This window comes from Dryas octopetala, chromosome 7 (assembly GCF_963921425.1).
Source record: "Dryas octopetala chromosome 7, drDryOcto1.1, whole genome shotgun sequence".
In the NCBI taxonomy this organism is placed as follows: Eukaryota; Viridiplantae; Streptophyta; class Magnoliopsida; order Rosales; family Rosaceae; genus Dryas; species Dryas octopetala.
Window position 1 is genome coordinate 13,884,179 of NC_141372.1, and position 26,243 is coordinate 13,910,421.

General features: G+C 34.6%; 2 protein-coding genes across 6 annotated transcripts; one reads left to right on the forward strand and one right to left on the reverse strand.

Annotated features, from left to right (window-relative positions):
- Positions 1–1,741: 1,741 nt before the first annotated feature.
- On the forward strand, positions 1,742–4,363 carry LOC147279898 (uncharacterized). The gene is made up of 8 exons (XM_086251663.1): positions 1,742–1,924; positions 2,049–2,102; positions 2,360–2,428; positions 2,528–2,885; positions 3,284–3,451; positions 3,638–3,687; positions 3,811–3,859; positions 4,146–4,363. Exons 1-8 carry the CDS (start codon positions 1,742–1,744, stop codon positions 4,361–4,363), a joined length of 1,149 nt encoding a protein of 382 aa, XP_086107789.1.
- Positions 2,742–11,304, reverse strand: LOC147279899 (Alg9-like mannosyltransferase family). 5 transcript variants are annotated; one of them, XR_015123455.1, is made up of 11 exons: positions 10,471–11,304; positions 9,691–9,964; positions 9,471–9,588; positions 8,612–8,716; positions 8,163–8,449; positions 7,271–7,552; positions 6,963–7,164; positions 6,577–6,728; positions 6,317–6,479; positions 6,002–6,194; positions 2,742–2,876 (listed from the first exon to the last, which is right to left on the reverse strand). XR_015123455.1 is itself a non-coding variant. In XM_086251662.1 (10 exons), the coding sequence occupies exons 2-10, from the start codon at positions 9,933–9,935 to the stop codon at positions 6,111–6,113; spliced, it is 1,638 nt and encodes a 545-aa protein (XP_086107788.1). In that variant the 5' UTR covers positions 9,936–9,940; positions 10,471–11,304; the 3' UTR covers positions 5,895–6,110. The 5 variants fall into 5 exon arrangements, 3 of the variants coding, with proteins under 3 accessions (XP_086107788.1, XP_086107787.1, XP_086107786.1); XR_015123456.1 differs by having other exon boundaries at positions 2,748–2,870; XM_086251662.1 differs by lacking the exon at positions 2,742–2,876 and having other exon boundaries at positions 5,895–6,194; positions 9,691–9,940.
- Positions 11,305–26,243: the final 14,939 nt, after the last annotated feature.

Below are 26,243 nucleotides of genomic sequence, written 5' to 3' on the forward strand. Positions count from 1 at the left end.
AAATACATTGTAGAATGAGAATAATAAAGGAGAAGATCGGTGGAGAATGTAGATTGGAGAAGGTGGATACATTCCTCTTGATAATATTGCTTAAAGAAAACTACGTATGTTTTTCTTGTTTGGAATAATAATGGTTGACCCTTAGGCATGTGGCTACTAAATTAATGCCGATTTCTATTTCTTGCATTTACGGCAAGTTCTTTTGGATTTTAGAAAGCCTGTGAATCAACTTGAAGCATTTTCGTTGCGGCATTATACTCGAAGCTAATGGAGCAGATGGTTGGTTGGCTAGATATATATGACCAACGAAATTGACTCTAATCACAACTTATTTGATTTCAACCTTCTACAGATATATAGACTTATTTGCCTCTAATCTAATCTCGATCTATTCGACTCTAATATTAGCTTATTTTAGTCCTTTCAAATAATGATTTATGTCCTTGTATTAAAATACTTAGCCTTCACTAAAAGGGTTATTTTCAGAAAATTCCCTTGTTTTTAATTGTTTCTTCATGCCTCTAGCAAACACTATTGGTGAACTCTCTACGAGCATGCCAAAAGAATCAAACAGGGATTGGCTATGCTGCCGTTACTGCTAAGCAGAACCTTTCTTTCTTCCCCATTATCTAATTTTCTATTTAATTAACTAATCAAGAAACGATGCATTGCCCTTGGACTCATATTCGAAGGTGTAATCTACCATTAAACAAACCCTAACAAGCATGAAGCATCAAAGCACATATTAAGTATTTGGTTGTCACATGAGGATAATGAGAACAACTTTAACCAAAATCCTTCAAAATTCCATGACTGCATAAACAAAATTTCAGGTAAGGTGACCCCTGACCATTTTTTAAATCAAAAACACATCCACAAAAGTCACACACTTAACTTTCCTAATTAACCCTTTAATAACTCAGAAAAGCTAGTCTTTGTCTAGTGCCTTAACAAGTAGATAATCACGCATAGCCTTATTCTAATGAAATAATGATTAAATCCAATGATACATGTTTGCTTCCTTTTCATCAATGTTCACATCAATCATATATGTCTACTTTCTTTATGTCAATGTTGGCCCAAGTGCATGCTTGGTTATGATGCCTCTCATCCTTTTCTAGGCTGTTAATGGTTAGGGGTTTCAATGTGGTGGTCCTAGCCAGCTCTAGCAAGCTTAATCCTATCATTTCCTCATCTTAAATTCCTTCATGCTTAGCCTCAATATATGGTTTTCATGTAAAGGTACTAAGTGTAAGGGCCTCTTCATTTTCTATATGATTGCATCCTACAAGCCTCTATGCTTCTATAGTGGTTAGCATGTGTTCTATCTCATTGGACCTTTATGTACCCTCCAACCAAAATCTAATTTTCTATAAAAACTTGTGATACCAAGCTGGTCCCTTTGTTGGCAACTACATTTTATTATGTATATTTAAGCACCCTTTCCAACTGTAACATCTCATCTGTCCAATTTCTTTTGGGGGAAACTTTTGGGTATGCATGCAGAGGTTGGGAACGAGATGTACTTAATTAATTTAGTCACTAGGCATTTCCCTTTAATTATTTAATTTCCACTTATGCTTGAGAACTCACTTCATAACATGGCTATATATAATGGTGATTTTGCATGTCTATTTAATACTTTGTATGCTCAAGATTTCTACATATATCAGACATTGAGTGGATCAATCTCTTATTCTGTTAAATTCATCCCCAAGGTAACTTTGAGGTCCCAGCTTGCATGGATTCGCATTTCAGTCCAAGCCCTTCAGAGGCACATCCTGAGACAATGGATTTTCTTTCCCTTGCATGGTGTAACGTTGCAGTACAAGCTTTCCAACCAGAGCAACAAGACCAATCTGTTGTTCTGTTAGATGATCCAATTATGAAGTTTGAGAGCCACAACACGATGACGCCTTACATGGTAGGTTGAATTAATTGCTAGGGTTGATTTCAATTATATGAAACTTTCAGTTTTTCATTTAGCAGACTAGAAGAAGAAAATTGAATGATTTTGCAACTCTCAGAAGTTGGACCAGGGTGCAAAGGTGGATGATGCAGATCTCAAGCCTCCACCACCATGGAAATCCAATGATGTGAAGGTAAACACACACCCGTATATATACAGATAAATAAAGGGTAATGCTCTTTACCAGATGTCAAACATATTATATTGCCAAACTAAGAATCTAGACCACATATTATAATAAGGACGCATTCGATCAATGATCTAGATTAACAGTTTGGGAACATAACATATCAGATTAACTGACAAGAAAAAATTCCCCTACTGATACATCTAATTGAATATCAAATACCCAAGTTCATGCATAACATACTGTCTTCCATTTTTCATTAGTCATGGATATGGATGCAACAAGCCATGCATCCAGAATTGAACTACAACAGCTATTTCCGAAAGAAATGGGTAAGTATTCATACTTTTCTATCATACACAACATGTTTCTCTATATGATACAAACAATTTCGTGCTGTCTAGCAAAATCATTTAAATTGCTCTATGCAGATGTCATGGAAGATAGTGCCATTTAAGAATATCTCAATCAAGAAGTGGCTGAAAGAGATTAAGCATAGGCGGAAGGAAGAACAAAGGTTGCAAAGAGCTGAAGTACATGCAGCAATATCTATGGCGGGTGTAGCGGCTGCGCTTGCTGCTATTGCAGCTGAGAACTCAGACAAAAATGGGTCAAGCACTGACAAGGAAGCTGCAGTGGCTTCTGCAGCTGCCCTGGTGGCGGCACAGTGTGCAAAAGTTGCAGAAGCAATGGGGGCAAAGAAGGAGCAGCTCAGCAGTGTAATAGGTTCAGCCATGAGTAGTACAAGTGCAAGTGACATCTTAACTCTCACAGCTGCAGCTACAACATGTAAATATCCCATCCTTCTCAAGCTTGGTTTAATGCATAAATAAGTAACATTTGAGCTTGTCTCTAACAGGAGAGCCATGTCATTAAAGTTACAAAAAAAAAAAAAAAAAAAAAGTTACAGAAGATTGGATATCCCATCATTCTCTATTAACTTTAGATTAAGGTCCTTAAAGGATATGTATACTGTTAGATCGGATATAGATGGCTGATCAGATGTATAGTAGATTAAATACATCTTAACCATCCATATCTGGTCTAACAGTTGCGAAAGCAGCGAAACAGGTTCTTAAATATTAAAAAGAAATCTCAATCATATATTGGGCTGTTCAATACAGTCCCAGGAAAATATAGTATTGTCCTCTGAACTTTTCTTTTGTGTGTGTGTGTGACACATTTAGCATTAAAAGGAGCAGATACACTTAAAGCAAGATCAGGATGCATGAATAGACTAAATGGGAGTGCACCCGTGCTGCCCATTGATGACAACCATGAGGTTGACTTCGACTTTGAGAAGTATAGATCATTGCTTGCAATGGGTGCCCACCTCAGCATTGAAACACCAGATGGTTTGTACTCCAATTTTAGCTTAATTAACTCTTTTTCTGTTTTTGTAATTTTACTGCATCTGGAATTTTACTGCATCTGGACTGTCCAAGGAGAGGGGTAGCATAGCTTTCCTGGGCTTTGATTTCTAAGCCCTACTCTACTCTGTTTTACTAATCGCTATGCTAATTGAAATTATGTGTTTTCAGGGAAGTACATGGTTAGATCAGTGTCTGTGATCCTGAGCAGTGAAGCCAAGGTCTGAATAATATGCGAAACTTGTTCACAGCAATTTTGTCAATGTGTGTAGTAAAAGCATGCCCTACTTGTGTGTTTAACAAAAGCCTTAGCTTAACCTTCAAATCTTAATTGAACTTTATAGGTTGTGCTCAAAATAAGGAAGCTCAGTCTGTTTAAAAACAAGAAGGAAAGTAAGTCATCCCCTCTATTTCATCTTCTACAATGCAGTAAATAGGAAATGCTATAGAACCTAACTTTTTTTCCCAATATTTTTCCCAACTCCTCTCACATAGGTGGGTCCCACATGGGTCCCACAGTATCATGAGTCAAATATCTTGAGAGTAAGGAAGAAAGTCAGGAAAAGAAATGGATTCCATAGTATTTTCCATGGTAAAAATTAATTGTTTTCATTAGGATTAGTCACATTAAAGAGAAGGACAATTTAATTAGTGAGCAATGAATCTGTGTTTTGTTCAGGTATCATAGTGGACATGCATGCAGAACTGTATAAAGACTCAGAGGCAGGTGAGAGTGGTACAGGTTATCTGGTCGTGTTAACGACAAGTAGGGGGACATTCAAGCTAGACATGGCAGATGACTATCACACTTACAAGACATGGGCCACAACCATTAGCCATATGCTCATGCTCTCTACTTCACTGTCTAAATACCACCTTGAATTCTACAAAAAGTAATCCATTACTATGATCAATATGTTGCACCACTGTGCATATTTGTCCTCTATTTATGTAATTATCACAAATCAATTCACAATTCGCGTTTAACTAAATCATTGTTGCTATAACAACAAGCTGATATCTTCACAAAGCAGAGATAGACTGTCACAACAAATTAAGAGATACTAAAGATAGGGGAAAATTATGTGATTCTTTAAAAAAAAACGAACAAGAGAAGAATAATTCTAGGAAGAAAGTAAAAATAGAGAAAAGTGGCTTATTTGTGAAGCACTCAATAAAATAGTCTTAAAAGTAGCATACAAACTATACAACTAGTGTATGAGTACTATACAACTAGTGTACCACATTTTTAGATCAGATCTCTAATAAAGTGAGAGTGAGAGTGTGAGACCCACTTTTATAGGTAGGTCTCATCTCTATTTGAGATGTTGTCTACAATGTGGTCTAAAATTGTGATCATATTACTCATATAACTATGACAAGTTCAGCACATATGCAGTTGAGTCAAATACCATGGCTCAGATGTGTGCTTGCTCCCAGAAAATTACACATTTGTACAACAAAAGACATAACCTAATATCTTAATGAGACATGAAAACAAGTATGAATGATCAAGGCAAGTCACATTAAACTTCTCTTTATGACTCAGTGACTTTACCAATACAAGAGACCGACAGCAGTGAAGATTGAAAATCTAAGTGTTGAGTGAGCCATCTTTTCCTTTTGTGTGTGACAAGCAATCCTTCCCCATGATTACTATATTTCGAGGACATTTGGAGTAATGATGATCAAGAAGACTTTATAGAGCTCCTCTCACTTGGGACAATGTTGCAGAATTGAGAAATGCTATCTACCTTTTCCAATCTACCTTCTTCACAGACCTTCTCCTCTACAGTTTGATTCACTGTTTGTTTATTTGATAACAATTGCATGACCAAACAATTTTCGATGTAGTTGATTTTTTACAAAGATGATCTTCAAAGAATGATCTAAAAAATGAACGGTTCCGATCATGAAAATACACTACAAAATAAGAATAATAAAAGAGAAGGTCGATGGAGAAGGTAAATAATATCCCCCTACATAATTTATAGACTTTATCGTTTTACCATAACACATCCTCAATATTTTATTTCATTAGAAAAATATATTCATTAATCTTGTAAGGCTGTACTTTCATCATTATCCAATTTGTAAAAGAAAATAATTATCCTCAAATGGCAGTGGAAGGGAAGCTGGGAAGGAGTATCAAATTTTATTTGTATTAAATTTAACTTTTAATACCTTAAAATTACCAATATCTACCTTTCTCTTCAACAATTTTAAATTCCTTGCAACATTCCCATATATTGATCTATTACCATGTTCTGTTTTGTAGAACCATGAATTGCTTTCTGAGTTTCTTTATGGGGGTTTAAATTGATATCATTTTTAACTGGCACAACCTGTCCAGGTTGCCCCGTTGTTTAGCACCATGGATATATGAATCACCCATCACAGCATACATATACAAACAAAAACCCAGAAAAAAATTAAAATGATTCAATAAAAAATTTTCAAGGTAAATGAATGGAAAAAAATTATTACATACTAATTGACGATCTGAAGTTGGAATCTACTGAGGCGAGCACGTACCCAACTAACCCAAGCTCTAGGGATTCACTCCATTCATCAAGACCTGAAGTCTGTAACTTCTTTCCAGTTCATCCTACAGGAGTGATGCTACCATTTGTATAAACAATAATCAGTGGTCTGTCAAAACATATACAACAACTGACGCTTGAAGATCACGGTCCACTTTGAAGTGAGCATGGAAAAACCTTTTTATCTGTCATCATAAGCCAGATAAATAAGTTTGAGTGCTACCACGGAAAGCAATTTAAGAGGTTACTTTGTTTTTTGGTTGAAATGCAAAACTTAACAGTAGTTATTCTGAGTCTTAGCATGTACCTCTTTGAAAGAATGTGAGATTAGAAAATCCTTCAACAGTTTTTCTTCTGAATCAAATAATACAATATGACTCGGCAAAGACCAATTTTTCGCAAATTCTGATGCAAAACCAACAGGATCCATCATGAATTTGTCTGCTTCATCTGGGATTCCTTTCTCTTCACTGTTGACAAATTTCAGAATGTCTAAATTACAAACCAATTGCATGAAAAGCTGCAGGGAAAGAAAAACAATTCCAGCCAAACTGCTAAAGTTCAAACCTTGGTGAGCAGTCTAGGAACCGCATTGGAAGGTTGTGATGCACGGTAGAGTAGTAAGGTGTGGCATGGCAAGGCATTAGAAAAAGTATATTTGCTACTTTTCCTTCAAGCACTTCTTTGGATAGATAGTATGTAACATCCTCAGTTCCTCTCTGTCTAGCATGTTCAAAAGTATCAGCCAAAAGAAAATTACTATGATAAAAAAAATTCAGACAAACTTTTTCCTTGTAATACTTGATTAGAAGAATATAGAGAATCATATCCCCTTGGAATAGATAATGAAAACATTAATTGAAAAGTAAACTCTAGCATTTAAGTTGAGTACTTGCGAACGAACAATTAAAAGCTACCCATATTTGCATTTATCAAAGAGCAAAATGATGTACCTGATGAACCAAACTCATGTATAAGGCCATTGGAATATTGGTAGCAAGCAAGAAAAAGATGGCCAATTGCATTTTCGCAGGGCATTTACTATGGTTATTTGATGATTCTTTCCTTTCACCATTTCCAGAAACTGATGTTCTTAATGCAGCTAATGAATATCCAGAGAATAACAAAGCTATAGGAAGCACAGGCAGAACAAACCTGTAACTCGGAGTCAATTTAAAGGAGTATTAGTTGTGAATAGAACAAAAGATCAAAAGCCACTTTTAATTGTATAAACTCATATAACAGATAATTGAAGCGGTACCTGAACTCTTTGTGGCCCAATACACTATAGAGTCCCAAAACCCATGCAATAAGGCCAGAAAGCTTCCATTCTTTGGACTGCATGATGCCAGCTATAGAAAATGGTAAGAAAGAGAAGATCATGACTGGAAATCCCTGAGTGAAGTACCAGTGCCACGGGTGAGTTCCATAATAATCTCCACCAGAGGAAAGAAAATTGAATCTTAGAAAATTAAGAGGTACTAAGATCCACGAGCCGTACATTAGACGATCCAATAAAAATGTAAGCCCAAGCACCAGGACCCTGAAACCAAAGGTCAAAAGAGTAAATAGAATAATTATATAGATTCCACTATGCAAAATACACACTCACTGACATGAATACTTGAGCAGGTTCTGTAAGGGCTTACACAATTGATCGAAAAAATATATAACTCTGCACTAGGGCTACAGAAATTTTGCAGATGTCACTTAACTAATGAGATTAAATATGGCAATTACTAAAATGAAATAAGACATGATCATTTTACAAATTGTTTTAACAATCATGGTAAAACTCATTCCAGAGAAAATATATAAGGTCAAGACTCAAGACTGGCTTTATGTGCCACAAAACATAGAGATGGCCAAATACCTACCCAAATAAAGCCATCAGATCTATTCTAAACAACTCACCCTGCTGGCAAAATCATTCTCTCGGAAAATACTTCTCTCAAATTAAATTAATTAATTCACTAGTCCACTACACACACACACACACACACACACAAAAAAAAAAAAGAACAAACAGTAAAAAGAAAAGCACTACAAGAATCACTTAAGTAGTCTAGAAGCACGAACAATTTACAAGAAAATCCTTGGAAATTTAAGCGCTTGTGTAAGAGATGTATTCAGAGGAAGAACTAAATACCTACCCAATAGGAGCCACCTCCAGAAAAATAAATCTCAGTGGATCACGTGTCACAAATAGCTCAAGAAGACCAACATACAGCCATATGATAGCACTTGTTGGTCGAATAGCACAAGCTAATGCAGCAATAATCAAACCCCACTTCCTTGATTCCAAGGAAAGTTTGCTGGAAGAAGGCCTAATGCAGGGCCAATAGTACAGGCTCACAAGGGTAAGAACAGTCTCCAAACTATTTGATAATGTACGAGTGAGACAGAAAAACATGAACCAATTTGTCAATTGTGAAAAGAGCTGTGACTGAGTTAAGTACATATTCTACCACAAGAAACCTGATGCTTACAATAGTTCTGTCTGTCAGTAATAGTAATGGAATGTGACTATTAGATGTAAACATAGAGTTGGATATAAATATTATCATTCAATGAGTAAAGAACCCCTAATACAAAAGGATACAGCCCATTTTCCAACGCAATCACCAAAGAGGATGACAGAGAGTTTATACAAGTATAAATCGCCAAATGCAGAAAATATGGACTGAAACAACCGTGGAGCCTTGACCTACAAAACATAGAACACAGATAATCATAAAAACTTCAAAAGACAACAAGGAGAGCAACAATTACTTTATGCAACAAGAAACCAATGGAAAATTGGGAACCTTTCTAGAATTACCAATGCAAATCAAAAAGCTTGTTTTAGTCTTTCTGAATCACTTGACGGAAACATTTCATAATAGCTCATTGAAATTTCTATAAACAACCACGAAGATAATGTAACGCTCAAAATCAAAGGAAAATTATTTTGATGGGTATCACTAAATATTTAAAAAAGCTAGACTTGACTAATATACTTATGATCACCCATGGAATAGGACATTCTTACGAATCACTTACATGCATTATGCACCAATATCCTTCATTCTATTTACTGTCAGACTAAGGTCAAAGATAGATTAATATCGAACCCAATATTACACAAATAATTGAGCAGAATTTTCCCTGCTTTAGAGAAGTAAGATTTTGTTGTAAGAAATTAGTTCAGAACTTCTTTTATAAGATCCTAAATTTCTAGAAATGAGGCTTCCACTTTGTATAACAACCTTGGGACTCGAAAGTGATTTTTTCAGTAATGCATCTGTCTAATGTTCATTTGATTAATTGGCAACAAGAATGAGTTTTTCTCTCCATTAGTCAGCCTAACATACAGTTCTTTGGTACCAACTCTTTCCTTACACATAAATATACATAATTTGCAACAACATACAGTATAGCCTAATGAAGACATACAATATGTGTAATTACAAAGCCATTACCATGAGCAAAGGGGTGTCAAGACCCAACAAGGCGAGCACTTTGTAAAGGAAGGCAAAGAGCACAGGATGTAAGTAACTACGAACTCCCTCTTTCCACTCCCATGACAAATGGCCATACCTGTCATTTAGAAAACAGGAAAAGCAATAAAAACAAAAACCCATTTCAGGATTTGCTTGGTTACCTTTCTAAAACAACAATTTGCAACGAAATTAGTGTTACCCAAAAGCGATGTGGTGTGCAACTTCAAGGGCTTGCCAGTGCTCATCTGGGTTGAAATAGGTCTGAACCAACAGAGCATTTGCTATTCGAAAGGCCAAGCAGAGAGCATAGACTTTATTGGTTGAGCCTAGCAGATCGAAGTGTGGGGCTTTCTTTTGTTGTGGGTCTGATTTTGAAGGAATTGGGTCTTGGGTTGTGTGTGTCTCTGCTGATGTTGAAGCAGCAAAACCCTGTCTTTGCCTCATTGCGTCTGCAAATTGCTCTGTAAGATCTTCTGTGAATAAGCTCAAATGATTAAGATGGAACTCGTCTATTCTGCATTTTTTTTTTTGGCCACGGTCTACTCTCATGGGGTTAAACAACAAAACCTCATTTCAAAGACATCTAAAACAAAGAATTTATGAAATACAATTATTCGGTCAGACTCATAGAAACCAAGAAAGCAAGTCTAAATCAATTGGTAATGGAAAATATAATCCAACTTCATTTGGATTAAGAATCCTAATCCCAATCCCATTCAAAGTCGACAAAACAAATTAAATGGAATTTCAAAAACCATAGAACATGAGCAAAATTCTACTGTGCCTGTATACATAACAGAGTTGACAAAAATGAATTAGCAAACAATCTTTCCAATCAATGGCATTTACCATATGAGATTTCTGCAAAAGAATCCATTTTTATTCCTTAACCACATTTTTCCTACGAACCCATCATCAATCTTGTAAAGCCAAACATACTCCAATCCAACAAACAAAATAAGAGATACAATAACTATACCTGTTTACTGGGTCAGTAGATTGGCATGGACCAAAGATGAATCACCTGGCCTTGGTTGAACTAGAGCTATCAGCAACGGCTGAGTTGTGACAGCGGTGGGGCTGGGGCCTGGATGTGGCGGGGCTGGGACTGGGGCAGGGTGGGGCTGAGGTGGGGTCTGGGTAGAGGGGAGAAGTGGGTTGGGGATGGGGGTTCGGGGGGAGCTGGGTGGCGTGGTAGAGAGAAAGTGAGGCAGAGAGAGATGAGAGAGAAAGTAATATTTAGGGTCCGTTTGGTATTTATTTTAAAAATTATTTTTAAAAATCATGATTAATTTTAAAATTTTGAGTTTTAAAAATAAATTTCAGAATTTAAAAATCAGTTTGGTATGAAATTTGAAAATCAGATCGAGAAATCCATCTTTTTCTTCCTCCTAGATTGCAGCAACAAAAACCAATAAACCCAAACAGCGAATATCCATATTCCCACTAGCTTTTGCAATTCCAATCCCACACACCCACTCTGTCTTTGACTTTGAGTGTTTGGAAACGCTGTGCCCTTTGCGTCAATGGCGGTGTCAACTAGTCGGCGACAACAGCGATGTCGTCAAGACCGGCCTCCATTGCTTTTTCTTTGCTGGGGTTTCTAAGGCCCATTAGGAGCATAAGAGCCATAATCCAAGAGCTGGAGGAGATGAGAGAAAACATGAAGGCAGAGGGACGTAGTGAGGCAGAGAGAAAACGACGGGCCGAGAGACATAGAGAGGCAGAGTCTCGTGAACGAAAAAAAAAAGTGTAAAAACGATCATTTATCATATTCAGAAAATGGGCTGTTTTTGAATTATTTTTGGATATTCATATTTAAAAATAGATTACCAATTACCAAACACATTTTTTAATTTTAAAATGATTTAGTGTTTTTGAAACTAAAAAACTGTTTTTAAATCTATTAACAAACAGGGCCTTAGGTTCTTTTAGACTTTTTAGTTTAATTTTGCTTTTTTTTTAGGTTTATTTATAAAAATAAAAAATAAATAAAAATAAAAATAAAGGCAAGATCTAAAACCCATAGAACCAGCCGGTCCTGGGTATCTGGCGAAACGGCGATACCGTCAACACTCAACAGAGATGCCTTCATCACAGAGGTGCGACTCAGGTGCAGGCTTGATATCAGCCTCAAAGATACCAAGGGTGGAGTCGTACTTGAGGAGGTAGGAGGCCTGCTTCACGAAATCAAGATGGGGAGTCCTTGCAAGTACCTCAGCAAGTACCTTCCAATTCTTCCAAACTCATTTATAGCCACCTTAATTAAGCTTCGCCTCTGCTACCCCTCTTTTGTGTCCCCTATCGCTTTCGACCTTCAATTCGCATTATAAGAATGCATCCCAGTTAAACCCGGATAACAACATTATTGTTCTTTTTGTTTTCAGATTGGGATTTGAATTGAATTCCGATTCGAAATCAATTGGACATTCTATTGTAATATGCAGATAATAGCAAAATTGCAGAAATTTCATCAGCGGCAATTAACTATTAATTGTTATTATTTGGCAATAACAATCATTGTTACCGTAAAAAAATAATTATTTATATTGTAAAAATACTCTATTAATTACTATTGTTTGCCAATAACAATTATTATTACTGTGATAATTTGCTTAGTTTTTAAAAAACACATAACGTGAACTTATTTGTACAAAAGTGCGGACTTTATTTATACAAAGTGAATCTATTTATTATTGAAAAAATTAAGATTAACTACCTAATTCTAATAACTTTTTGAAATACCAGCACATGACTATTTTTTTTAGTTTGGCTACTAACTTTCTTAAAAACATTTTAGATTAGATACCAAACCTTCTTTCCGGCCTAGCCCATTTCTAGTGGGCTTATTTCATATTTCGATTTTGCCCTTGGCCCGTTTATTGGGTTTAGGCTTAGTTTGAGATTGCTATAAGAAAAATCTGCTGTGAAATAAAACAGCTATGAAGTAAAGTCAGCAGTGAAGTAAAGCAGTTGAGCGTATGGTAAACTATATTTTCAAAAGTGCTGTGAGTACAAAAAGCAGTATGAAAGTGTTTGGTAAATTGTAATATAAAACTGCTATGGTTATTTATAATTATTAAAATAGACATGATACTGAAAGTTCTTTTTACTTATTTGTTTGGTAAAAATAAAATGTTTTTTTACATGTTTTTGAAATTTTTGGCTACAAATTTGTATTAGCATTAATTTTTCAAAGAACAACATTATTAAATAAGTATGCCTATTATTTTTTTGGATATATTATAATTTTAATCGTACAAATAAAATATCATAATTAATGTTCACAATATTAAATATAATTAACAATTGACATTTTTTTAATTTAAAATAAACAAAAAAATATATAGATATTTAAATAGTTATATGATATTGATCGAATAAAATAGGGATAAGATGTGATTTTCAAAAATCAATAAGGGTATTATGGGTAAAATAAAATTTTCATTGTTGATGTGATTCACTGCAGCTTTCAAAAGCACCTACAAACTTGCTTTCTATTTTTGCTGTGGGGAGTTGAGAATTGTGGGGCAAAGCACTTTTTCATGTTTTTATCAAACACCAAAACTGCTGTGGGTGATTGAGAATTGTCATCCACAGCAGCTTTTGAGTCCTCCACAGCAATCCCAAACGAGGCCTTAGTATAATTAATAATTTTTAAAAAATTAATGATTAGTCGTTGTGAGAACTATTAACTTTGGAGTTTTATCTCACGCGATTTGTTCTTGGATTTTGCTCACCCCCTTCGTGATTTTCGTCGATCTGGTTATGGAGATGAGTTCTTCTCTTGATTTTTGGTTGATTTTGAATCTGATTTCTTCATCAATTTGGTTTATTTGATCAGTTGCTCATTGCTTCGACTGTTTTAGGGATTTGGTTTTGATTTTCATTTTGAATATGTTTTCTTCATCAATTTGGTTGATTATGACTTTTAATTGATCAACTTGCTTCGACCTTTTAGGGATTTGGTTTTGATTTTCATTTTAAATATTTTCTTTCTGTGATTTGTTGCAATAGATTCTTTTATTAGTTTGATTATTTAGGGTTTGATCTGCAGTTTTAAATTTTTTCTTTTCTATCTTTTCTGCATTTTTATAGTTTGGGATATAGAAAGATAAAGATGAATTTTAAGTTGTTCTGCTTGATAGTCACAGGTTAAATTTCCTTCTTAGAGTATATATATTTAATGTATTTGGTTAATGCAAATCTCTTTTTTATGTGAGCTTTTATGTTAAACATCAAGGTGTTTTATGTTAAACATATCTTTTTTGATCTCAGTCACAACTTTTGATTTTGTTAATTGGTTGTTATATGAGTTTTGGTAGTGATTTTGGTTCTATTGAGTCTTATTTTTGTAGCTCATGTTGATTAGCTGAGAAAACTATGGCAGATGCCAAAAGGAAAGTAAAGTTTGCATGATTAGGTGTTTTATGAGCAAAAGGGTTTTTTGTTTGTTTTTATTGTTGATTCTAGTGAGGTTGCAGTCTTTTCTGCATAGTTTTTGCTTATATAATTCAAAGTTACATGACAATTTGATTGATTACATGTACACATGTGTTATGTCATGAAAATTTGGTTGATTACATATGCACATTGTTATGTCATTAGACCTCATCAAATAGAGAAAACTTTCTAAGGTTGTGGAAAGGTTGAAGTTATTAGACCTAGTACATATGCAGTACTAGGTGAAGTTCAAATGTGTGCAATCCAAATTCGCATTCTCTAATTACAAAATAGTAAATGATAGGACTTGTATGCTTATGTACATATATTGTCATTTGTACAGTGATATTGTCTTTATATTGGGGTTAGCATATGATATTATGATATCTTGATGACCTTGTAGCCTACTAGTACTTAATTGTTATACCTTAAAGGAGTCTCTTAATTTCGTTGTGAAACAGTCAATCACAACTAAAATATAAAGTTGTGATTGTTGAACAGTTACAACTAAATTATGACAGTCACAATTTAGATTTAATTAGTTGTGACTGACTGGATTAATTATTTAAAATATATATATATATATACACAATATCATATAAATTAAGTTCAAAGCAATTACTTTACACAAAAGAAAACTTAATGCATTACAGTGAGTGCCACAAGGGTTTTGAATTTTGATGTCAAATTGCAACTTTGTATTGGCATGTATGTTCGGTTTTCATTATGACTTCTTTTCCATGCTTATGACAAGTGTGTATTCTTTTAATGTCTTCTAAATTATGATTTTCATTTGCATGCTAGACTATGAATATTTTTTTTTCAAGTTCCTTTTTATTCTTGTGTATTTGTATCATTTTCTTTGTTAAAGACTTAAAGGTAAAAACTGAAAACCTCCATTGCTACCTTTGTAATTTTTTCTTTGAAAGTGATAAGGTTAGCACCAATGAATCATTTGGGCTTTTGTTTCCTTTTTCCCCCCCTTTTTGGCAGAATTGCATTGATGTTGATTATGGGTTTTCATGTATTGTTCATGGGTTTGTCCTTTTTTAAAATTAATTCATTGCTCAATGACCAACTCAGAGTTTTTTTAGTAAAACAAGTAATAAAACTCAAAATGGGTAGTAAATAAGAGTGCTGGTCTTGGTAAGCAAGGTTGCTTTAAGCCTTTTAACTCTGAATTTGTTCTTTGGGAATTTGAAATATTTTTGCTGGTTATGTAGGGATACTCAGAAACTCTTCTCTATTTTATGTTAGCTTTTATGTTAAACATTTAGGTATTTTATGTTAAACTTATCTTTTTCTTAATATTAGTGACAATTTCAAATTTTATTATATGGGTTTTGGGGGTGGTTTAGATGTACTTTCTATAGTTTGCATGCTGGAGTTTAGGGTCTATCTTTTTCAAATTGTGACAGTCACAACTTCAAATTTATTTGTGACTACAGAACAATTACAACTAAATTGTAAGACAGTCAAGGTTAAGTTATGACTTGATTGAATGTTTTTGAAAAAATTTTACTACAATGTAGTATAAATAGAGGTCAAAACAATATTTTTTATACAAAATAATTACTAGTGTAATTAGGAAAGGTGTCTCTTTCAACTTATCATGACAGTCACAACAAATTGTGAGACAGTCACAGTTTAACTTGTGAGTTGTAACTGAATTAATTTTTTTTTTTAAATTGTATTACAATATTGGATAAATAGAGGTCAAAGTAGTACTTTTATTGAAATTATTAAGTAGTGTAGTGGTAAGAGGTGTCTCTTTCTCTTGCGTGAGAGGGGTTCGAATCCCTTCTATGCCAAGTTGTTTTTGTGTTGTTGGACGACATTGGCAGGTGGTCGGCCGAACGGAGGTGGTCGGTGGTCGGCCGGACGGGGGTGACCGGTGGTCTGCCGGACGACAGTTGCCGATGGTTAGTTGAGAATTTTTTAAATTTTTTTATTGTAGTGGCATATGATGTAATTTTTATGAATTCTAGTAACCTTCACTTTATTAGTTTGTTTGACTTTTCAATTAGTATCTAAACTAAAATGCTATTAAATTTTGGTACATAAACTAAAAAATTATTAAAGTTTGGTATTTAAAGTCAATGGATCTTTTATTATTCCCTTTTTTAGATGAATTTTTTTTTTATAAAAGGTTATAGTCAAGTAACTAATTAAATTGCAAAAATACTCTATTAATTACTACTGTTTGCTAGTAACAATCATTGTTACTATAACAATTTGCTTAATTAAAAAAAAACGTGAAAAAAAATATAACATGAACTTATTTGTACAATAGTGTGGACTTTATTTGTACAAAGTTGACCTATTTATTATTCCCTTTTTTAGGCAAATTTTTTTTGTATAACAGGTTATAAAATGAACTTTTTAGTAATTTACTTTTTTTTTTTATGATTAATTTTATTTTTTAATAATTTTTATCATTATTTTAATTTTTCAAATTATTTTTTGAAGTGAAAAGACGTTTTATCCCTCAAAATTGGTATTTTTTACCGAAAACTCTTAATTGAGCCAAATATAAAGTTTGATATTCTTAATTGAAACAAAGTGAATGTGGCATTCTCAACTACGACCAAAGGTATAGTACGAATCATTTTGCTAAAATTATCCAATTGAGAAATGATACATTCCCTTTTTCCACTCCCACATCAAATGGCCATCCAATTTAGAAAACAGGAAAAACAATAAAAACAAAAACTCATTTCATGATTTGCTGGTTACCTTTTCTAAAACAACAATTTGCAATGAAATTAGTATTACCCGAAAACAATACGGTGTGCAACTTCAAGGGCTTGCCACTGCTCATCTGGGTTGAAATATGTCTGAACCAACGAAGCATTTGTTATTCAAAAGGCTAAGTAGAGAGCATAGACTTTCTTGGTTGAGCCTAGCAGATCGAAATGTGGGGCTTTCTTTTGTTGTGGGTCTGATTTTGAAGGAATTGGGTCTTGGGTTGTGTGTGTCTCTGCTAATGTTGAAGCAACAAAACTCTGTCTTTGCCTCATTGTGTCTACAAATTGCTCTGTAAGATCTTCTGTGAATAAGGCAAACTCAAACGATTAAAATGAAACTTGTCTATTATGCTTTTTTTTTTTTTGGCCACGGTCTACTCTCACGGCCTCAGGAGGTTAAACAACAAAACCTTATTTCAAAGACATTTAAAACAAAGAATTTATGAAATACAATTATTCAAGTTTGAAACAAAATATAAAAACATAATATGATGCGTCAATTATTATAATTATTGTAATTTTTTATTAATTAATTAATTAATTATGGTCCTTTTATTTATTAAATCCTTTTACAATTGATTGTGTTCAATACCAGTGTAGGAACAATACTTGTTTCCAACCCCTCTAAAAAGTATGTACGTCCTTTTTAGTTTTTTCATTTAAAAAAAAAATTATTAATAGAAGAAGAAGAAGAAAAAGAATGTTAGACCCTTCTTGGATCCATAACCATATATAAGGTACTCACATGAGCGAACTTTGAAGCCATGATGCTCTACCTTTGGTCTTCTCCTCTATTCTGTACTGCACGGCTATAATGGGGACAACCTTTGAGTTTTTGCGTTGTATGTACAGCCAGAAGAGAGACTAGGTTATATTATATATATACACATAGTCCTATACCAGATTTCCTACCTATTAAGGAATCCCTAGTTACTTAGGACTTATGATTAAACAGTCAAAGCCTTAATTAAGAATCAAATACAAACTAGGACTTAGACTCTAGCTAACCCAGTATGTATTATAGCCGGCTCTATCTATTCCTATTGAACATGCAAGGCTATGGCTGGCTAGCGGTTGAGCCCAACATGGTTCCAACATTCTCCCACTTGGGCGCGATCAGCACTAGCACAAGTCACATCGTATTCAATTGAGCTCAAGGAAAAGATATAGCATCATTCTTAATCACAAGCCTCTATCAAGTATGACTAGAACAAAAGACCAATCAAGGATGGTACCATTTTAGTCAGGTAGTGGCATGTGTTGTAATATTTGTGAATTATAGTACCATTTACTATATTATTATATTTAACTTTTCAACTAATACCTAATCTAAAATATTATTAAATTTTGGTATCTAAACTAAAAAATTATTGAAATTTGGTACCTAAAGTCAATGGACTTTTAATTTAATTCATGTCCTTCTTACAGTAAAATACCAAGTTAACATGCATATGAAATTACATGGTCCTAGTTTGACAGTTTTAATATATTTCCTTTAATTATATGTTGATGACTGCTCACTTTGATTAAGAAAATCGATAGGTGTAAGCATGTTAATGACTTTAACTTGTTTTACCATGTTGGGAAAATAATCAGTAAAATAAAAAACTAAATTAAACTACCAAGGTCTGTATGGTTTGTTTGGTTGGACAACATACTTTTGTGTTTTAATAAATCGACATGTGCAAGCATGTTAATGACTTCAACTTGCTTTAAAAATGAATGAAACTCATTGGTTTTAGACTTGACTTGAAACACAATTACACTTAAATTAAACCAATAAATTTGCATAATTGGAACTGCCATGTGAACATATTAGGATTTCTTGGAACCTAGCTTAACTACTTTGATTAAGTAAATACATAATTTTAAGTGTGTGAACTGAATATGATTAAAACCATAAAGTTGAATTGAATAAGGTGATAATTAGTTATCCTTATTGGCCTTGAAAAGGAATTGGAGTAATATAAGTTGTTATTTCATATTGTTACTTATAATGTGATAAATCTTGTTCTCATTATCTTAATTATGAAGCACGAATAAATGACTTGTGTAATGGATTTATGATGCGTGCATATTTGGAATTGTCATAATTTGATTTCATATGCATGATATATATATGATCATTTGGGCGGGGGGGCAAATTATCCTTCATGGGGTCTGCCTATGCATTACATTGGCATTCATAGTGATTTAAATCAAGAATGTGAACTCTAATGTATTTTAAGTATTTAGACTTCCTAATTAAAAGATGGTAGGATAAATATTTCTTTATTCTTGAGTTCGAATCCCTAAACGTATACATAAAAGGTGTCACCCCCCGAACCCATGTATGCAACAGATGCACCCATCTTAAATAAACCAAGAGATTAATGACACTAATCAAGCATTAATCCCCCAAGACACCCAAGACGGGTTAAGCATTTTGAATTAAATGGACCAAGTTGGATCAGAGATAATAAATAGCTGAAAACATGTGAAGTAAAAATAAAACTTCTTTATAAAATCAACCCCAATGTTACAATAGTTCATTGCAACCTTGAAGAATTACATAAATTCGAAATACATAGCAAATATAAAATAAAGGTTTCCAAACTATGCAAACGTATAATCAAAGTAAATAACTCAAAACCATCTCCAATCAATGAAGGAAAATCAACAAAACATACTCGATACAATATATCAATTAAATAACAACACCAATTAAATTCAAGAAGTTGACAAGTCTCAAAATGCTGCTTTGCTCGACTCTCGTCCAAATTCGTCTATTTACCATGCACGTACCTATAAAAACATCCAATAAACAAGGAACACAAAAACAATGTAGGGGGTAAGCATCTCATACGATCATAGCTTTCCTTCAGGGGACCCTGCTAGGTTTGAAAACTACAAAACCTTTCCCAGTGAAAAATATAATGTAAATAATTTTTTGTTGGATTCTTAAATCATTCAAAACAATTTCTTCAAACATTTCCTTTGAAATCCTTTTCAAAACATTTATGACTTGGCTGTACAGCAATATGGTAAACATGCATAAAAACCCACAAATAATAGTAAATCAGATGGTCGATATACATTAGGTACAACTGTGATGTCAGCTGCAAAAGATAGCTACTATAGCGAGAGTGCCCTGATAAACAGAGATAGAAACTTGCAATTAGAAACTGTATCAACTGCCACCAGATCAATTATGAGCTCTGGCTTTGCACAAGTACACGTCACATGTGATAACATAGCTAAGCACCTCATAACGTAAGTAATCAATTCTTCTAGAAGGTTTAGAAATTTGAACCCAAGGTCACCGACGAGGCTACCCGAACTCTCAGACCAACAAACAACAATAGCATGTTATAATAATTTAAAAACTCAAACACACACAAAGTCCATAGTCGGGAATGTAGGATAAATTCCCCTACCTGGAATCCAATGCTCTTCACGTATTCTTTTACATAGCCTATGCATCTTCATTCGTCTCGAATCCATCGCCTTCTTATCACGTCACAAAGAAATCATTTGATAACTGGTGTTCCTAGTGCCCGACAATACGAAAACTTAGTCAAAAGCTAAGTTCAACACAATCTTGTTATGGCTTATTCTTTTAGGTCAGACGTCCCTAAAGACTCTAGCCTTAAGTGGACTAAACTCTACTCTTTAGGGTTTCTAAGTTTCAAGTTAATTTTAAAGTTAAACCACTTGACTAATTGCTTTGGTTTAAAGCAATTATACAAATTAATTTAGATTAGAATAAATCAAACCTAAGTATTATTCAAGTATTTAATTAATTAGTATTTCTCAAACATATTCCACTAATTAATCAAGTTTGAATAATAGCTTAAGTCCAATTTAATCTCTACAAGTTAATAACCTTTAATTAAATCTCTAAATTAAGTTACAACTAAATATGCTTAATTAAGCAAATAAATCTCCAAAATAAACCTAGACATGCTTAATTAATAAATAAATCTTACTTAATCAATATAAGCATGCAACCTAATATTAAAGCCTAAAAAAATAAATAAAACACTTAAGCATGCAACCTAATATTAAAGCCTAAAAAAAATAAATAAAACACTTACTCGGTTGTAGATCTCCAAAGCTAGACTCCACTCCTAAGGGCTCATTCTCCTTGGCAATCTCTAAAAAAAAAAAAAACTTTTAAACTATGAGAATTTTTTTCACTTTTGGTATGTCTGTTCTTAGAGACTCTCAAAGACCAAGGAGTGAGTATCTCAAACTTCACTTGGTGGTGCAAGTGAAAATGAGGTAAAAAGATCTCTATTTATAGGCACAACAGGTGAGAAGTTTCTCTAATTTTTCAATGTGGGATAGAATACTCAAAAGTATCAAAAATAAGGGAAAAACACAAAAAAATCCGATCTGAGTCAGAAAAACTCATCTGAATAACTCGTTTTCTGAGACAAAACAGGTCTCGGTCGACCCACTCCAAAACACGCAAGTCTACAGTGAAGGCTGGGTTGGACCAGTTCCTCACTTGGAATCAAGGGCTGAGATTATCTGGCTTTAATGAGGCCCAACGGCCAAGATTAAAAGGCTGTTCTACTTGCATGTGGTGCAGTGCACCAAAGCTTCTATGCGTCCGCCTATGTCAGCGCTTGTTGGGCGCCCTGTCAAACAATCGGCCAATGGCATCGCGTCACGTGGCGTCTTGTCGGCCCAGTCAGCGTCCAATTCAATTTTTTTTTTCTTATTTTCTTCTAATTTCTTCAACTTCAAAAATTCACCAAAAATAGCTCGATATTTCAAATAATTTTTTGAAAAATCCTACGAATTTGTAACGATGAGTACTAATTTTCTATAGCCTCAAAATAGTTAAATCACTTTCAGAAAAATTATGAAAAAACCTCTCATAATTTAATTCTGAAAAATGGATATAAATAAAATAATCACCAAATTCTTGAATTTCCTTTTCCAAAATTCCTTTCCACGCAACTAACTTTAGAACCACAATCGAAGGTCTTGATTAATTAAAACAAAGTTAAGGAACATTCCAATTTTTTTAAACAAACCTTAAATAAGGTTAAAAAACTTAAGTAACAAAATTAACAAAAGCCGAAAATTCAGGGTGTTACATTCTACCATTCTTAAAAGAATCTCGTCCCTCGAGATACAATCAAAGGAACCAACTAATTGTTAACAACTTATTCTAAGTGTCGGACTACCAGTTACCACGAAACTTGCATTACCTTTTTATGACAAGAACCATTTTTAACGGGAACAAGGCATATGTAAAAGTGTCGTGTGTGTAATGTATAGTGTGATAAATTATTAAAGCATTCAAGTACTATATTGAAGTCTTCAATTAGCAATGAACCATCTGCATGTCTCTTGGCTAGTGCAGTGGCAGCTACCCTATCATGTTAATAGATGCACAACCAAGTTAAAACTTTAAAATCGAATTAGACAAAATTACATTATCATTGACAGATAACAGAAGAAGAAGACCAAACACTTATTTGGATAAAATTTATACTTTTTGATTGCCAAAACACCATGAAGGAGCAAACCTAAGATTCAATTTTTTTTTTTTACAAAATCCTCAATAACCAAATAAAGACAAGATGAAACATCAAAACACCAAGACACCAACAAACTTCAAAAGTTTACTCAAATTTCAGTTCAGTTTTTAACATCAAATTCCTCATCTATTGTACTAAATCTGGTAAAATTGATGTTTGTTACATGTAATATTTTATATTATTGCATGTGTTGGAAAAAAAATTAATGCGATAAAGATAAAATCAAGAAATAACCAATTCAAAGATACTTAACAAATTTTAGTAAAGCCAATCAATTTTTTCTTAAAGAAAACGCACCATAAAATAGCAGACTTAATCTCCTTGCAAGAACAATAAATATTTACTATTTCAATTGTACTAATCTCCTTATCATACTATAATGCAAGTAGAAGGCCCTTTGGCGATAAGGGTGGAGTGATGAGTTTCTTGACTAAAAGGCCCAGCTTGCGCGAAAGCTAGCCTAGGAGGAGTCATGGTTATGCTAAGTTAGACTTAGGCCTACCACTATGCAGTCGGAAAGTGTGACCGAAAACCCATTTTGGGTCACAAATGGGTCACACCTTAACACTATGGGCCGGAAAATGTGACCCAAAAGAAGGAGTAACCCAAAGTGTAACCCAAATCCGGGTCTCAGTGTGAGCTAAATTGGCTGTGACCCAAAACCAGCAAAAGCCCACCCACGTGAGGAGAGAGAAGCAGCTGCTGGTGAAAAAGTTGGTGGGCCCCGCGCCTGGCATTGCTGCTGTGCTTGTCGGCTGAACAGAAGAAGTCACGGGTGGCTTTGCTGGTATGCATTTTCTCGTGGGCCGCGCCTGGCATTGCCCATTTGTTGACGCGTGGCTTGCTTGGCTGGTCACCAACAGTCCAGATGAGATGACCGTTGCTGATCAACGGCTGCTGTGCTTTGTCTTCATTTTTTTTTTTTTAGATGGGCCGGGCAACAAATCAAAGGCCTAGATTAATGAACCGTTGATAATCAACGGTCCAGATCGGCCAAATCTTTTTTTTTTTTAACAAATAATTAATAAATCATTTAAAATAGAAATAGTATCTGAAAAATTGCCAAAAAATTTCAAAAAATTTTAAAAAATTCCCCAAACCCTCCAACAGCTATATTTTCAAATGGGTCTATATATATCACACAACACTCATATGGTTTCATCACAAATTACAACCTTTGTTTACCAAATTTGCACAAATTTTTTTTTTCTTTGTCATGGCTCCTAGAGGAAATGCTTGGGTGGTAGCTGAAGATGAAGCCCTAGTGATGGCATACCTAGAGAGGTCTCCCGACGGTTGTCTTGGTGCCCAAAATAGAGCTGCCATGCTTTGGGAACAAATTTATCAAATTTTCAAGCGTAACATGGGGGGTGAAACCATTCGTAAGGTTGGCGGTGTTAAAGCACGATCCAAATATATTGCGCGTGATTGCAACAAACTTTTGCGACCAGAGTATTTGCATTACATGTTTTTTTATTGTTTCTTCTTGGTATGAATATGCATTTTGAGAGGCTCGGAAAAATAACAAGAATCGGTGTCGTGGTGGTGCTACGAGATGGCGATTTATCGTATAGAAGAATATATCCGCGAACCTATTGATTGACCATAAATGCGAACCGATCGACCGCTATCTAAGAGAAGAAAAGTAGTTCTTCTATCAAAAAAGGGCAAGGGGAGAACATGTAGCGGCTTGCCTAGATCTCGTATTTCCCACGTAGTCCGTCGGTCAAACCAACGATTAAGGCTCATTACGTCCCCCCTGACTAGGTGTATATTTTGTTTTTTATTAATGAAATTCACTCGTGCCGTCGAGTTTTGTTTGATAATAATAATAAAAATGATTTAACAGGTTTTGTAAATTTGGAAAATGTTATAAAACAGATAAGATGCTGTCGAAATTTTGCAAAAAATATTCACTAACAATAATGAGAAACTAGCTTAGACGTTCAGCCCACCCCATTTTTAAAATCCTGGATACGCCCTTGACTACGCGTTGTAGAAATGGAAACGACGAGTCTTGTAATCGTTGTTTGCCTAGACATGGGCTAAGAAAAAGGCCCAAGAGATTAGAAATGCGTTCATAGGCCCAAAAGGTTTAGTGGATGAGAGGAGGCGCAAACATGGGCTCAAGATCCAAAGGACCAAGGCCTAAGAGAAGCAAGCCTAAGCTAGCCTCAGCTTAGACATGGGTTAGTAGTCTGTGATGGCATTTGAAAAACAAAGAGAGACCATGGGAGAAGGAAACTTACTGAGCGTCAGGGAAAGGTTGATGGCTTTAGCAGTTGAGTTTTCTCCTTTGTTTGTATTTGAGATTTTGTGTCAAGGAAGGCTAGTGTAGTGTTTTTGATATGTTTGTGTTTGAAACTTTAGTTTTTTTATTTTTGTTCTGTGCAACCTGCCTTGTATGTGCTCCTAATGGTATGTAGTACATTTTTTCCTATTCTAGTGTAAGTTCTGTCAAGCAGTTTGAATGGAGAAGAACGGCTCTCTTTTAATTTTCGTGAGTCAGTCTCTGTTTCCAAATCAAATGGGTCATATTGGTTATGCTTACCCTATTCATATTGTTGATATCTATATTGATCGAGCAGAACTACGCGTCGTAGAAATGGAAACGACGAGTCTTGGGATCGTTGTTTGCTTAGACATGGGCTAAGAAAAAGGCCCAAGAGATTAGAAATGCGTTCATTGACCCGAAAAGTTTAGTGGATGGGACGAAACGCAAACATGAACTCGAGACCCAAAGAACCAAGGCTTAAGAGAAGCAAGCTAATCTAGCCTCGGCTTAGATATAGATTAGTAGCCTGTGATGGCATTTGAAAAACAAAGAGAGATCGTGGGAGAATGAAACTTACTGAGCGTCAAGGAAAGGTTGATGGTTTCAGCAGTTGAGCTTTCTCCTTTGTTTGTGTTTGAGATTTTGTGTCAAGGAAGGCTAGTGTAGTGTTTTTGATATGTTTGTGTTTGAAACTTTAGTATTTTTATTTTTGTTCTGTGCAACCTGCCTTGTATGTGCTCCTAATGGTGTGTAGTACATGTTTTCATATTCTAGTGTAAGTTTTGCTATGCAGTTTGAATGGAGAAGAACAGTTCTCTTTTAATTTTAGTGAGTCAGTCTCTGTTTCCAAAGCAAATGGGTCATATTGGTTCTGCTTACCCAATTTTTATTGTTGATACCCATATTGATCGAGCTGAACTACACGTCGTAGAAATGGAAACGACGAGTCTTAAGATCGTTGTTTGCCTAGACATAGGCTATGAAAAAAGTTCAAGAGATTAGATACGCGTTCATAGGCCCAAAATGTTTAGTGGATGAGACGAGGCACAAACATGAGCTCGAGACCCAAGGGACCAAGGCCTAAGAGATGCAAGGCTAAGCTAGCCTCGGCTTAGAGATGGGTTAGTAGCCTGTGATTGCATTCTTGAACGTGATCCAGGAAAACGTAGAGTAATATTGGCATATTCTGTTAATGAACGTGATGATAAGCGTATAGCATATTTACTTAATGGGCCTTATCAACCGCAATTAGGGCAATATCCAAGCACCACTGTTGGAGAGCAAAATCATCGGTTTCAATATAATTGGTTCACAAAATTTCCTTGGCTTGAGTATTCTATTGACAAAGATAATGTATATTGTTTTGCAAGGTTTCTCTTTGAAAGTGAACCAGAACGTCATCCTTTATTCATTTATATTAGGTTTTATAATTAGAAGCGGGTCGGTGGGACACGTTGTTTCCTTCAACAACATGTGGGGCTTCTAGATTCACCACATAGTTGTAATATGCAAAGTTGGTATAGCTTAAGAAATGTATGTAGACATATAGATAAAGTGATGAGTCCACAATCACCACAAATTGTTGCACAAAATCGGTTACGTCTGAAGACTACAATAGAGGCAATTAGGGTGATAGCAAAACAAGCACTTGCTTTTAAAGGCCATGATGAATCCATGACTCATCAAATCGTGGAAATTTTATTGAATTGATAAAATATGTTGTAAGTTTGAATGAACATATTGATAAAGT